This window comes from Thermobia domestica, chromosome 8, assembly GCF_964235325.1.
Source record: "Thermobia domestica chromosome 8, izTheDome1.hap1.1, whole genome shotgun sequence".
In the NCBI taxonomy this organism is placed as follows: Eukaryota; Metazoa; Arthropoda; class Insecta; order Zygentoma; family Lepismatidae; genus Thermobia; species Thermobia domestica.
Genome location: NC_137461.1, coordinates 16,236,633 through 16,253,232, shown reverse-complemented (window position 1 = coordinate 16,253,232; position 16,600 = coordinate 16,236,633). Strand labels below are relative to the sequence as shown.

Here is a 16,600-nt window from a genome sequence, read left to right as displayed (position 1 = left end):
ACTGTAAATGATTCTGCATGCTGTGTTTCCTTTTGCACGTAATGATTTATTTATTTATTTATTTATTTATACATATTTCTATATATTAATGGCATCTATGGCCATAAACCCGTTACGTATGAATGATGACTACCCTCGGCGAGCACACTAGTCGGGAAAGGGGGAAGGAAGAAAGCGGTCTAGAACATCCCAGCATTCTCCTGGTGTGAATGAGGAAAACCCAGAAGAAACCAACTCAGGATGACTAGAATGAAAAGCCTGTTAAATTTTTTAAACTGCGTGTCCGTACCGAGAATTGAACTCGGGGCTGCTCGCACAAAGGTGCACGTAACGATTACAGCACCCTCAGGACTCGTTCAAACTTGTTTCCATAAGCGGGCACCGACCTACTATATATATTTATCGTTCTAACATTCTTTCATAGAATATATGCATTTTCTATTATTACAGTATTAAGTGTATTGACTTCTATCAAAGGAATGACATAAACTCTTTTTAGATTATATCCATATGCCCTTTACATAAAAGAAATATTTATGGAATTAGAATGTGGGTAGACTCGGAATGGAGTCACGGGAACCGTCTTGCCCACTTCCAATTCACATTGCATTGTATCGAACCAGAAACCCCTCGCGCCAGAAGTGAGAATCCTACTACTGAATCTTCATGCTCCACCTTTACATTAAAGTAAATCTTAAATAAGTTTTCGTTGACAGCAATCAATATTTCTTCCAGCAAAATATTAAGAAATGGACAAAATCAGAGAAAAAGTTCCTATAATCACAATACCTTTCCTCGGATTCATATTCATGATTCAGCTCTGATTCGAATTCACTGCTCAACGTTCCAAGCCATCCTAGCGGCGTCCTTCCTCTTGCGTCTCTTATATTGACGTCTGCACCAACAACGAGCAACTTCTCTACACAGTCTGGATCCATCATCATCACTGCAGAATGCAGTGGTGTGTGGCATGTAGGTAAAGCATAGAAAGGCTGCAAGATAAAATGAGAATGTACAATCTAAAAACAATCGTTCTTAACATAATTGAAGTTTGAGAGAAAAAATCATAACCAAATTATATGTACAACTACGATGGTATTTTTGTCAACCTGTGCTAACCGACCAGAGGAGTCCACGTCAAATTATAAAACGGGGAAAAGACAAAGCTATTTATTGGACTTGCCCAACCTGACACCGTTACACAGATTCTGCCGTTCGATTCTTGTGGCATAGCGAACTTGAAGACACACATAATGCAATCGAAGTGCCCGCCAAGTGTGAAGTAATTCGATTCTCCAGGCACTTGGTGGGAGCTTCGATAACACTCCACATGGTTTCAAGCTCAACAGTCAGCATTTATAAAGTTCCAGCCTGAATTCTTATTCATTTGAAGATGAATTGCAGCTGTAATATGTCTTTCCACCTGAGTAAACTTAATACATCATGTAGTTCACACTTGGTGGGCGCTTCGATTACAATCCATATGTTTTCAAGCATAACTATTGACAGAGCCTTTGCAACGGTATGGTGGTTTCGTGATATCCAGCAAATAGCTTCGTCTTATCCCCCTTCATATGATGTGGTTCTCTGCCGATATCTTAACGAAAGTTAATGAAATAACCCTTGCAAGTATTGTTTATCCTGAGGACCATAACGCTTACAGATACAAGATCCCAAAGTAGGGTAAAGCAACCTGTTAACGACGATAGAATAAATATAATTACACCAAGTTTAATTTTAATTTATCATCCTCATAGATATTCTGTCATAATTGGCAGATTAAATGCAACAAACTGAAAAGCATGGTCCTCATTTGTGTTCTTAACAATTTTCTGTTTTAATACCTTCTATTAACTGTAGCCTTTTTCATCCTTTCTATTTTATTTTGATACCGTACCTTCAATTACGTCATACAGTCTAGTGTCTCAACCAATATCTTTCCCTCTTCATCCCCAAGACATTTCCTCTCGGAGATCCACATTTTTACCTTCGGAACTATATTTTGGCGTGCGATACCATTTGTACATATGAAACGGTTCAATTACTAAGGGCGGAACTCAACAAAAGTTACGTCCATCCTGAATGCTGGAAAATACATTTGAGGAGTACATATTAAACTTCTCTGTGGCAGCAAGTTCTGGTGCCTCTCTCTCTCCCTGATAAAATACATGGTTATTTCGAACGTTCAAAATGCAATTTCAGGAATCAAGTTCGCCTTCCCTTCCCTATCATACATTCTTCTGTTGCCTTCCTCTTTGCAGTATCAGGCGTTAAAGTCACTCCAACTGCCCCTGGAACTAATGACTACGTTGTCGTATCAATCACTGATGTCTTTGACTATGCTTAAGTTGTACCAATCACTGACGTCCTTGATTGCACCTAAGTTGTCGTACCAATCACTGACGTCTTTGACTGTACTTAAGTTGTCATACCAATTACTGACGTCTTTGACTATACCTAAGTTGTACCAATTACTGACTTGTTTGACTATATCTAAGTTGTCGTACCAATCACTGACGTGTTTGACTGTATCAAACACAAGATTTCAGCCAATCTGACTACTGGAGAAAAGGCTGCCTCCTCCCAAGACGCTTTTCATCTGTCTAGTCCATTCAAACCAATTGGCTAGGAGTAACCGTTTTAGTTGGAAACTACCGCCGATGTAATTCTAAATGTTGCTGTTGCACGTAATGCTTCCCATCCGACACATAAGTGCCTTCGTAAAAGTAGTGTCTATTGCAAACAATCGCTTGAATTATGATGATGTTGCAAGGTTCTACACTTGCTCACAACATCACATGCTAGCTGGCTGTGAACAAATCTCAGACGACAACTACGAAGAAGGTATCGTTAACTATCGTCAATGATCGTCAAGTGACGAAGATTAATCAAGTTAGCAACATTTGTTTATAAAAGACACCGTGCTCGTGGGTTTTCTCGGGGTTCTCCCGTTTCCTCCCACTTTCTTCATTCCACCATTTCACTCATCTCTCATCATCACCGTCTCCTTTAGCCTAACCGGCATAACCGTGGGACGTAAAACTCAAAGATTTCATTTCATTTCATTTTTTGTTTATAAAAGGAGCCATAACATCACAGGAGGCATCAATCTCCATCTATTGACCATCACCTCTACTCTCTAGGACGCCTGGTCCCTGAGAGTTTCTTTATCCTTACCATTCTCTAAGACGTCTGCTCTCTGAGAGTTCATTTGTTAGGACACTTGCTCTATGCAAACACCTTACCACTGTTTAGCCCGCCTGGTCTCTTACAGGTACTTACATACTCTTTGGCCACAAAGCCTGAATCCTATCACTCTAGGACACTTGGTCTGGGTTCCTACAAACTCACCAAGAAACCACCAAATAGCTAAGAGGAAGTTATATTTGAACTGTAATTACACTGACGGATTTGGAAATCCCAAAACTAAGAAGGAGTTATGCTAGGTGAATGAAATTTACACAGAATATTCACCCACATGTTTTATCTCAGTGATACCATTTACAAGGTCACAATTCCAAGGACGCGCGTGTACTGCCATGTAAATGCTGAATGGATGAAGCCATTAGACACGTACCACGCTACTGAGAAGCAGTAGTGTCATTGTGCCAGTCTACAGTAACGACTCCTACGAGTGTACAGAATGCCTCGAAGGCTACAACGAACTGTTTATTGGCAGTTGACGCTGTTCAAGGGGGGCCGTGAGGCTACGAGAGAGAGGGTTTCCATTTCGTAACATCGCAGCAAGAATGGGTCGAGATTTCTCCACGTTATACAATTGTTGACAGCAATGGTCTCGAGAAGGCACTACTACCAAAAGACTGGGTCCCGGACCTTCCCGGTCCACCGGAGAAAGAGAGGATCGGCGTATTTGCAAGTTGGCCCTGGCGGATCGTAGGGCGTCTGCAGCCAAAATTTTAGCTACAGTGTCACCTGGTGTCAGTACAAGAACTGTTGTGAATCGTCTACTGGAGTGTGGGCTTCGCTCTAGACGTCCTGTGGAGTGTTTGCCGCTTACTCCTACCCACTGTCAAAACGGTCTACAGTGGTGTTGCGAGAGCCCATTGGAGGGCAGAATGGAACTCTGTGGTACTCACAGACGAGAGCCGTTTCTCCCTCGATACCAGTGATGGATGTACACGAGTCAGGAGGTGGCCTGATAAACGTTTGTTGCCAAGCTGCATTAGTTTGCGTCATACCGGTTCGACCCTGGGAATTATGGTATGGGGAGAGATTTCGTATGACCACAGGACCCTACTAGTGATTATTCCTAACACCATGACAGCGCAAGCACGTCTACATTCCAATGCTGATCGAACCCGTTGTTCTCCTGTTCATCAACGATATGGAAGGTGACCTGTTTCAACAAGATAACGTTCGTCCCATATCGCAGCTGCAATTCTACGTGCTCTTAGATGTTGATTTGTTACCTCGGCCTACAACATCTCCAAATTTCTATCCAATAAATCACGTGTGGAACATTATTGGTCGACGTCTCCGGACTCAACCTCAACGAGCAGCGACCATCGAAGATCTGACTTTACAGTAGTACTCCCGCCCGTATAGATAGCCGAGTCGCAAAATTTTTTGTGACGTCATATGTCAAAGGTCAATGCCCTTGGCTCAGAGTCAATGACCTAGGGGTACCTAGGATCATCCACTCTAGGTTTCGGCAGGGGTACCTTGGCCCACACCCTAAATTTTGGCAGGGGTACATAGGACCACCCCTTAAACTTTGGAAATTGCCAAATTTAAAAATTGGGTATGGTATCCTAGAACCAGGGTATATACCTCTATAAGTTTTGGGAGTCCATCTCGTTTCCTTTCATGGGTAAAAAATTGCCAAAAATTTAAATTTCGGAGGATTTTGACCTAATTTACACCCTTTGATGAGGTCTTATTACCTTATATAGTTATATGGGCGTATACAGGGGTCTATTCCCTTTCATAAGAGATAGGTACATTGGTGCACCCTTTGAAAATTAGGGAGGGGTACCTTGGCCCACCCCTTAAATTTTGGAAATGGCCAAATTTAAACATTTGGTATAATAGTACAGGACCCTAATATATATCACTATAAATTTAGGTGGTCCACCTCGTTCCATTTTATGGGTAAAAAATCGCCAAAATACAAACGTAAGCAATACGTTGTACCACGTGTTCGGTTTTTGACCTAATTTATCCCTTTGATCAGGTCCTATTACTTTATATGGTTATATGGCCATGTATAGGGGTTCATTCTCTTTCATAAGACATAGGTATATAAGTGCACCCTTCTTGAAATTTTGGAGGAGTACCTTGGCCCACCCTTAAATTTTGGAAATTGTTCAATTTTAAAATTCGGTATAATAGTATAGGACTTTAATATATGCAACCATAAATTTTGGTTGTGCATCTCGTTTCCTTTTACGGTTATAAAGTTGCCAAAAATTCAAATTTCGGAGGTTATTGACCCATTTTATTCAATTTGGTGAGGTTTTATTACCTTATATTTTGGAAATTGCCCAATTTAAACATTTCATATAATACTGTAGAATCCTAATATGTATCACGATAAATTTGGGTGGTCCATCGCGTTTACTTTCATGGATAAAAAACTTGCCAAAAGTTTAAATTTCGGAGGTTATTGGCCCAATTTAATCTCTTTAATGGGGGCTTTATTATTTTATATAAACATATAAATGTGTTCAAGGGTCTGTTTTCTTTTATAAGGCATGAGTACATCGATGCTTCCCTCTTAAAATTTGGCAGAGTTACATTGGCCCACCCTTAAAGTCTGGAAATTGCCAAATTTAGGAATTTGTATAGTACTATAGGTTCTTAATATATACCACTAAATTTTGGTGGTCCACCTCGTTCCCTTTCATGGGTAAAAAATTGCCAAAATGTAAACGTAAGCTACACGTTGTACCATGTTTTCAATTATTAACCCAATTTATCCGACACCTCTATGATCGATTGCCTGTTTGTGTGGACGCCTGCATTCAACGAGGCGGTGACTAGACTGGATACTAAAGACGAATATCGCCCACTTTTGTTTGGCGGTGCACTTGCATTCTTTAAGTTCTGTACTTCAAACTTGAATCAATGTAATAACAGATTTACCTGATTATTCTGCATAAGTTTCATTCACCTAACATAACTCCTTCTTGGTGTTGGGATTTCTTTTTCCGTCAGTGTATTATTACGACAGTATGTAAGAAAAATTTTAATAATAAAAGTTGATAGGGAAAGTGCAAGTTCCCGTGTACCATATTAGATATATCCTGAAAGACAGAATGTTACAAAATTTTTAAAATATGAGGGACAGGGAGACCTCGATGGCTCAGAAAGTTTATGTCCTCATACAATATTTAATTCTTATGGTGTCCATGTAGATTGTAAAGTTTGCCATGTATAGATCAAACGAGTGTACCTATTTAATCAAATACATTTTTTATTACTGTACTCCTATATCCAACCAATCCGATACAGACCACAATTACGTAGACACTTCTATTGCTTAAGATGGAGAGGATTGCATGTTGCTTAAACTTTGAAACTAACTTGTCTAAAGCTATGAAACCAGTGACGGCTCTTGAAGGTAATCACATTGGTTGAAGTAAACTTTTATCACTATAAACTAAGGGAAGAATGCTTACCTATGTCCTAATTGGTCTACAAAAGAATTAAGACGTTAGATAAATGTTCTACCCTTAGTTTCTAGGGATGAAGATTTAATATGTACCGATGTGACTCCCCCACTATACGTAACTGAATTGAAGACTACAAGGAAAAAAAAAGAGGAAAGTCAGTTTTTTTTTATATAACTTTACACAATTGCCCTGTTTTCCACTCATTTTCCTACTTCTTCCCTTTTAGGCAAACTCTTTATCATTTAATTTCTTAGGGACTAACCTTCTTTTTACTATGGAAAACACATGCCCATACAAACTACATCTTTCAGCTACATAATTCTGCTGTTAACTCATTTTCGACCATTTCTTGACTTATACTACCTCCTTTTCCTCTTGTGGTCTTCAATTGACAAGAACAAAATTTCTAAGATTTCTTACTGTATAAACATTTTATATTTATTATAAAATATAAAATGTTTATACAGTATTATAAACATTTTATAATACTGTATAAAAATTTCTAACATTTTATAATACTGTATAAACAGCCTAATATAAACTTTTTGCTCAGTACCTACCTTAATAACGATAGTTTTTAGACAGTGACTACGTGGATCGATCTTAAGATAATTTTGTTGTCCACTTTTAACTGGTGAACCTGGTCCAAGATTAACTTGAGACCCACTTTTGATCAATATATCCAGAGCTTCTACTTTATGTAATTGGGCAGCAATGTGCAAAGGACTTCTGCCAAACACGTCAATGGCATTGGGGTCAGCTCCTTCAGCAATTAATAACTTCATGACTTCAATATTTCCTTTAGAAGCTGCCAGATGAAGTGCAGATATACCGGAAGTAACAGAAGTACAGTTACAACTAGCGCCACACGCGATCAGTTTGGATATTACAGTTGATGGCTTGTCATGTAGAATGGAATCCATTAGGTCTTCGTTAATGTCCGTCCAGTAAGTAGATGCAAACTCATTGCTGAAGAACTTGCTGACGACTTTTTTACCTTTATGGTTGCTGCTCCATAGGATATTCCCATTTAGATGATCCCGTAAGCTGTCAAATTTCTCGCTTTCCAGCAAAGGTACGTCTTTCTCCTCATTACTTAGTGTCACCGGGAAATCCTCGCTATCAAATTTAGATTTCTTTCCAGTCATTTTGGTTGTTTCGTTGGAATCTTAGTTGATTAGGAAACAGATCGTCTGCAAAAAATAAAATGAATGAATGAAAATTAGTAATAGAAATGTAAATATATAATCTCAAACATTGATACAATACTATTACAGTGAAATCTGTCTTTTTGACAATTATCTGTTATACTGAAAAAGGACCGACTTCAGAAAATTATGTACTTTAAAAAACCATCAACCCTTAACACACCAAGCGGGGTCCTCTGAGGACCCCAGAGGGTGATATTTAGTGATACTGCTGCAACTATAAGAACCAATTTATTCTCGATTTTTATATATATTTTTGGGATATCTGCTACATACTTAGATCAATGATACGTTCGTTAAAATGTGCAAAAAAATAAGTTGAGAAATTAAAATAATACTTGGGGTCCCTAGAAGATTCCAGCTTGGTACGTTAAGAGTTAAATGTATATTGTAAAATACGTATTTATGTTGCATAATCATTATCTGGATATTTCGAAAAGAATATTTAGCAAAAATGGTTTTATATGGTAAAAATATAAAATACAGCATGGTATCGATCTTAGTATGCACTGAAAAAATTCCTTACTCGGTCAGTGATATGTACATACAAATATACTGAATCCATAAGTTTACTACGGAAATCTGTACTGGGCATAGCTTATCCGTATGCTACACACGTACTGCTCTTTTCCTGTTTAGATGTTACATTATGCTGCTGCAGGATGTCTAACATCTAACCGTTTTTCGTATATTACATACGTATATGTATGTTACGTCAGCTATATGTTGTATACGTCCATCTGTATGTGAAATACTGACCGCCTATTTACATTTCTTTGTTTCATACGAAAAGTGCGTATAGATGGAACATTATACGGAAAGTATTATAAATCGTATGTTTTCAGTTATACGTTTACTACAGGAAGTTATAGTCGTACGTTAATTCCAAAAACTACAGGATTTACGCATATAACCTACGTGTTTTTAGGTACGTCACGTACTTTTTATCTGTGTTGCATTTGCACACTATTTCATATAATTCATATGCTAATTAGCTCCAAAAAAGGTTTATTAGATTTTTAAAATAATTATTTCATTCCTTCGACCTAGAACGTGCCACATAAAAACTCGAATTCAAAAAAAAAAAAAAAAAAAAAAAAAAGAACACTCTTCTGCTTCACTTATCTCTAATCTCTATGCATATCGGATACCACAAGCAGGCACGTAACCAAGGGGTGGGTCCGGGAGGTCCGTACCCCCCCCCCCTCCCTTCGGATCCAGAAATGAAAAATTTTAACGAAGTATGAAACAAAAACAAACGAGAAAAAGATGAATCATCGTCAAAAATATAAAGCTACACCAAGCGTTTGGTTACTCTTTCTTATGAGGAGCTTTGTGTGGAAGATACGGAGGAGTCAAGTTAAAAATGAATATTATTGTAACGGAACATTCCGAATTCCATCTATCTCCATGCTAAACCTATGAACTACAAATGACGATCGACCAACCAGTTGGATAGGATAGACTCTCAGGTAGAACTTAAGAAATGCCCCGAATCACCAATAATACGAGCCATTTTGAATTTCGTGGCAACACTAATCCATTTTATAGGATGTCTTTACTCTCGAAAGACATTTCGTTCCTATTCTTTACGGCATTAAACGAAGATAACGAAAAGAAGAAAGAAGACAAAAAGAACCGAGTTCGAATGACCTCGGTAGACTATATCTTTTTTAATATTTTTTTATATTCTCTTACTCAAGATTTCTTCATAGCTTTTTATTAAAATAATTACTAACATATCCTCATTTTATTATCCTAACAAACCAATATGGATATGTTGCCAGTAAAATAGTTTAGATTGATTGATCTCCTGGTGTGTAACCACAATATTTCATGTCATCCCCCCCCCCCATTACGAAATCCTGCTAAACGAACGAATATATGTTGCCAGTAAAAATAGTTTAAAATGATCGAGCCCCTGATGTGATAACCACAGTATTTCGTCACGGATCCCCCCCCTCCTCTATTGCGAAATCCTGGCTACGTGCCTGCGCACAAGGGACCCTTAATAGCAGATTTTAAAGTATTCTACAGTCGTTCCACTAATGAGAATTGACTTGCAAATGTTAGGGTAAACAAAAATTTGTGTGGTTGTCTTTTCCCCTAATATTTTTTACGCTTTGCAGCATAAACCTGTCTTTTTTTTTTAATAAGTGCTCCCAAACAGAGACAATTCAGATCAGTAAACCAATATTTTTAGGGATGCGCGTATCGTTCCTTCAAGTTGCATCTTCAAAGTGAAATGGCAAAATCCATCCCAAGCCCGAACCTCATCTATGTTGAAAATTTTTTATCGAGATAGTCTGGTGGTTCAAGAGTTGTTAAGTTACAAATATAGTCACTTTCATTTTCATATATGTAGTAGATAATTTGTCGCACTAGAAAACAGGTATTTGTTTACATACAAAATTTTGTACTTAAAGTTTATATTAAAGACTGTATTTGAATATTAAATAGTAATTATATGTCTTAGTTAGTGAAATTTGTTTGCTGCTCTTTCTTTTAAGAAGTAATTTGCTTAAAATTAAGGAAGTTTCACCAGATCGAGAAGCACATTAAAAACTCAGGTTCATTGAAGAGCCCTATTTGTTGCAACAGGAACCCTTCATGATGATAGAGTTGTATGCAACTGTAAAACTTCTGTAATTAATGCACAACCAGGAATAAACGACTGGAAGACACATAAAGGAAATTAGTGCAGACCAGGGGTGCCCACAAAGGGGGGCTATGACGCAAATTGCGTCATTGAAATATTTGGGGGGGGTAAAAATCTGTATAAATATGTTTGAGGGGGTGTAAAAATTAATCGAAAAGAAGATTTTTTTTTTCATGGAAGGACACCTACGGATAGACAATTGCGGGGGTGCGTCATGGACATAAAGGGGGGCACCACTGGTGGAGACTATTAATTTTCACGAATAATTACAACAGTTTTATTTTCGAATGTTTCTGTTTTGAATATTCACAATATTGAAATTTCTCAATTTACATTTTTCACGCGTTCGACAAAAAAAAAAAAAAGTTCCATTAGTAGTAAAACGAACCTAATACAAAGAATTTTGTTATTTTCAGAATTTTTCCAATTTTTCCGGAAAGAAACCGGAAAAAACGTTTTTTTTACCAGCCAGTTCAAAATTTCCGGTAATTTTACAACACTAGTAGGGACCATATATTTTTTCTAGCCCCGGGCCTTCAGATGGATTCATCCGGCTCTGCTCCGACCCACACATCAGCGCAGGTGTAATGCGCGCACGTCACGAGATTGTTCTCGAAGCATTCTTTTCTTCCTCCGTAGGCAACGTACTCAACTTTTATACTTTCAACAACTCTTTTTTTTTTTTTTTTTTTTTTTAATATTAGTGATTCAATACAGAAGCCGATCGAAATTAGTAAACTCTCTCCTTGAAACTCAATGTACAGTTTAAAAAAAAAAAATGTGTTTTGTTTTCTTTACCTAGCGCTCGTAAGCAGACTGTTTGAGATGGGAAGTAGACTATATAGCTTTTGGAACCTTGCACTTTATTAATAGCTGGAAGGGACCAAATCACTTCACTCGTACATTTATCACATTAGAATTTAGAAAGCTTGATTTCGTCGCATCACTAACGGAAAATCATTCTTTGCACGTAGGTCTCTATTTATTTTATTTTAAACAGAGCCTTTCTCAGTAAATGTTGCCATATTGCTCTCAAATATTTTGAACAAGAACTTCATCTCTTCGACAAAGTTAGTAGAATTAAATCAAAGAAATGTGATTTCTTTTTTCTTTCTTTTATTTTTTTTGGGGGGGGAGGATCAAAAGATCCAACATATTTCAGTCAAAAAATTTTTTGTAGGCCTTATATCTGGAGAACTACATATAGTGTAGCCAAACCCAAACTATCCCTTAACTCTGTATGATGTGTTTATGCCGTAAAAAAATGCATAAACTCGATTTAGTTGGCATTCAAAAATTTTGTGGCCCCTGATTCAAAAACTAATTATTGGCCAAGATCGTAATCTTTCGATGTATTTCTTGAATCATTCCTAAATTTCTTGGCCAAGATCGCTCTTTTGATCCATTTTTTTGGGATCATTTCTAAAAGTGTTGTTTAATTGTTAAAATTTACTTCGGAGGATTGTGAGAATATGTCATAAGAGGTGGCTGGCAGGCTATTTTAAAAGAAGACTGCACGTTTTAAGAACAAATACAATGACAACAATAAGAAGAAAGAAAATTAACACAATAATTACGGTAATGAAGGACCTAACCTGATGACTCTGGAATTGGCAAAATCTCACTTCTTTCATGCAAAGAAAATACTACATCCAACTCAAAAGTTGAGGATTGCAGCGTGAAACGTAAATCTCATGTCCTTAAATTCGATTGATGGTTCAATACATTGACATAATTCCCATATATTTAGATTAAATTAACTAACTTCCATATTTCTTACTCATTGGTAACTTCCGTCACAAGTCACAATCACATAGACGACAAACTCGTTCACCGAACACATCACTGGGAAAACGATCTACCAACACTGCTCCTGACATTGAAGTTTCATTATCAAATTAAGTTTCTTCTTTCCTTTTATCTTAATTGCGTTGCACAATGTTGCTATAACAACAGAGTGCAATTGGACAACTTTTGCGTTAATATGTCACTCGATTTGTGTACCTATCACTCATGGACAGAATAAATGTTGACTTTGTGCTAAAAGATAAAGCATATAATTTTCGAAGTACTGTAATGGGCTAGTAACATTATATATTAGTATAATCTGTGTTTATTAACCCTCTAGTGATCATACAATATACTAATTGCATAATACAAATTATCTGAACTTAATACATTATTCAAGGAAAAGATTTTATTCAATAAAACCAGAACGTGGAAATTGCGCCAGGCTAAACAATTTGAAACTACATACAAGTACAATCGAGAATGTTTAAATGTATTAATGCTATCAGACAGGACCGTGCCGTGGGGGGGCGAGCGGGGCGACGGCACCGGGCGCCGAAGCAAGGGGGCGAAAAATTTGGGAGAAAAAAGAAAAAAGATAGGAAAAAATGCTTGGAATATATGTATGGGGCCGCCGTCGTATACTCTCGCCCCGGGCGCTGATTTTCCACGGTACGGCCCTGATATCAGATATTGAACAATCACTGTTATCTTGTTCGAAAATCTTAATAATATCTCTATAAGAAATCTCAGTGTTTGTTTCTTCTTTTTATACAATGGAAAATATGTCTCAAAATATCATTCTAATATTTCTGTCTTATGATTTGATAATCAGAGAGAAAAAGAATCAATTTCAGGATTACAAGGCAGTAAGTTACAACCATCATCATCATCATGGCATTCTGTCATTACTGACAGGTCACTTGCTGCAACTGAGAAGGTTCCATGCTCCACGGTCTTCCGCTAACCTCTTCGCCTTCACATAGGATTTCTCTGTTTTGATATTGTCCCTTAATTGAGGTCTCCTTCGCCCCCCCCCCTTTCTTTCCTGCCACCATACTCTCTAGAACGTTCCTCATGATACAGTTCCTTCTTATCTAATGTCCCAAGCAGTTTCTTTTCCTCTTCTTAATAATATATAAAATTGTTCTTTTCTCCTACACCATTTCTAACACCCTCTCATTCGTTTTCCGCTCTACCCAGATAATTCTTTTTTTCTTCTCCGCACCCACATTCGAAAGCTTCCAGACGTTTTTCATATTTTTTTTTCGTAATGTCCATGTTTCTGACCCATACAGTACAGTACTCCACACGAATCATTTTATGAGTCTTTTTCTCAACTCTTTATTCAAGGTCCCACAAAATGGCCATTTCTCCTCCTAAAGACTTCTTTTGCCATTATTATCCTTGCTTTTATTTCACGTTCACATTTCATATCATCACTAATAATACTACCAAGGTATCGAAAACTAGTCACCTATTCTATTTTCTTCCCTCCTACTTCTATATTTGAGACCGAACCGCTTCGTTCCAGTCATCATGGCTTTTGTCTTTCTCACATTTATTTTCATCCCATATTCTTCACAGCCCTTCCTCAATTCTTCTAACATCTTGTTGATTTTCTCCTCAGATTCTGCAACAAATACAATATCATCTGCAAACCGTATACATCTAATCATTCTACCTTCTACTGAAATGCCGTCTTTTCCAGTATTGCTCTTTGCCGTATTCAGTATTCTACTGAAATGCTTTTGTAGACTCTTTTCCAGTATTTCTTCTGGGCGAGAGATAGCATTCCTGTCGAGCTCCCCTTCCAATTGCATTGCCTCTGCCGAACCCCTGTCGAACTAATAGTATACTAAAAGGAAAATATTAAGAACCTCCTCACCTTATTGGGCAATGACGTTAGATTTCCTACAAATTAAACTCATTATCGTAAATCCCAAATTAAACTGTAAATAGGCATACATCTTATGTAGTATTGGTGATAAAACAGAAAATAAGTGGGGAACAGTTTTGATTTCTAACGAAGCATTTTTATTGTTTTGTTGTTATTTACTTTTGTGATATTAACACTCTGAGTTTAATAATCCATTCTTGTTTTTATACAAGCTCAACATTTTACTGAAAATTTCCAAGACTTCCTGAGTTTGCAGGTTGAACATTAAAGTATCGTGCAAGACAAAGTATACGGCTTTTTCCTTCAATGATATTGTCTAGGATCTATAGTCTCCATTAGATTAAGGCATTCGAGGTAATATACTGTCGATGTATTTTTTTAAAAAAAAAGTCACTAAAGGTTGTATTAGATTGCACAATCTTTGCTTTCAATGTATTCCAATAATATCTTGAATGATATGGCACCCCGTTTCCTAAATTTCCGCATGTATACCCCTTCTTGACAATACGGCGCAGTTAATGGAAGAATTTCTGTTTAGTGGGCTAATTCCACCATTGTTCAGCCAGCCCCTCTCTTCATTTAAACACTGTTCGATCATGATGACAAGTAGATATTTGTTCCCAAACAAATCACACTGCTAAACAGATCGCCAGTTGATAGTACTCTGTTTCACTCTGTTTGAAGGCTTCCATCCATCTCACCACTATTCTTGTAACTTTGAATGGCATTCCTGTGTATTTCTGGCATGGAGAACTGCTAACATAACACATATTGCTCGCGTTTCGTCACTTTAATTTCCGTACACTGACACTCAATAACTCAACTCCTGAATTCGGGTGCTTATTCACACAAGTCATCCTGCACACACTTTATTAAGTGGAAACATTCCGAGGTACACGCTAGACACTTTCAAATGTTTATCTTAGATTTTTCGTGTTGGCACGAAATAAATAACTAACTAAAAATAGCCCCCTTGACTTATGAACCAGTCCACGTACACAGGCCTGCAACTGGGCTTTGTGCCATTTGGGGCAAATACGAAATTCGGCGCTCCCAATTTCTATGTAGCTGTATTTCCCTTTCGGACGCCCTTCCAACCAAGCAGCTGGGGCACGTACCTCGTTTGCTCCTCCATAGCTACGACGTTAAGCATAATACAACTCCCAAGGAAATAACATAATCGTAGAACTGTTTATTTATTATTATAATTATACAGTATAACATGTAAGATAAAATATGTATCTATAAAACTAACCAGATCTACTTCAAACGAGTGGTGACTCAATTCTGACTACTTTATATCCTAACACATGTAAAGAATGTATAATTGGTAGGCCTATCATTGCAAGAAATGGATGTGGTTGCATGTTGCACGAAAATGACGTCCTCATAACTGAAGCATGTAAAACATTCTACTCCCACAAACTAAATATGTCCACGCCTCACAGCTTCATTAACTCCATCTTCTTTGATGCAATTTCACCGATCTCTTTAACATGTTACGATTTCTGTAAAATGATTGTTTGGTGAATATTAAAACATTTCTGCCTTCTCTCAAAGTCTAAATTCTTCCGTATCTTCTTTTTTGTTCCTTCTTTCTACTCTCTTATTTCTAAGGATAAATTTCTTAGACAAAAATCACGTATCGGAGATGGGGCAAAAGTTCTAAAGTGTATAAGCCCTAAAAATGATGAAGATGTAGATGTCCTAAAAATCACATACCTGTGCAAATCTAAAGTGTACAAGTCTTAAACTGTAGAAGACGTATAATTTAGGACTTTGCTCCACTTATTTCTGGCTTAAATCCACACCGGTTAGTATGTTACAGTAGTCTAAGATACTAGGCTAGAGATTGCAGCATCTGTCTGTCGCGTGTTCGAATCCTTTTGGGGAATTGATATTATGTATTTTATTTTATAAATTTTTATTACTATTATTCTTTCCTCATTGCCTTTCTAGCCTGAGACAAAGCAGAGTAAAGAAGACCTAAAAAGTGAAAATAATAAAAAGAACAAAATGTTGATTTGTTGATTTTGAGTTTAACGTCCCGTTCAGCAGCGAGGCTATATGAGACGTGGACCTACTGATTAACGTTGAATCCGAACCACATGAGCTCCCGCCGGAAGAACAAAATGTATCTTACTAACCAACTCTATGGTCTATGGAACCCGGAGGTTCAATGCCGCGTTCACAAAAGCTCTCCACTAACTTCTATTCTTAGCCAACTGGATCCAGTTTCTACTTTGTATTCCTATCTCTGCGAGATCCACCTTAATATTGTCCTCCCATTTGCTCCTAGGTCTTCCTAATGGTCGTTTTCCGATTGATCTTCCAGTCAAAACTTTCAAAGGGTTTCTACTTTCTTCCATTCTGGCTAAGTGACCTACCTTCCCGAGCCTCCTAGATTTGA

The 16,600-nt window shown here is 37.4% G+C and overlaps 1 protein-coding gene across 1 annotated transcript; it reads right to left on the bottom strand.

Annotated features, from left to right (window-relative positions):
- Nucleotides 1-719: 719 nt before the first annotated feature.
- LOC145691836 (palmitoyltransferase ZDHHC13-like) lies at nt 720-7,420 on the bottom strand. Its single transcript, XM_081767154.1, has 2 exons — nt 7,196-7,420; nt 720-992 (listed from the first exon to the last, which is right to left on the bottom strand). The coding sequence occupies exons 1-2, from the start codon at nt 7,418-7,420 to the stop codon at nt 720-722; spliced, it is 498 nt and encodes a 165-aa protein (XP_081623280.1).
- Nucleotides 7,421-16,600: the final 9,180 nt, after the last annotated feature.

Coding starts and splice junctions, on each gene's coding strand:
- LOC145691836 (XM_081767154.1), bottom strand. CDS start 7,420: ATGAAGTTATTAATTGCTGAAGGAGCTGACCCCAATGCCATTGACGTG. Junction 993..7,195: donor TAAAAACTATCGTTATTAAG/GTAGGTACTGAG, acceptor TTTATCTTGCAG/CCTTTCTATGCTTTACCTAC.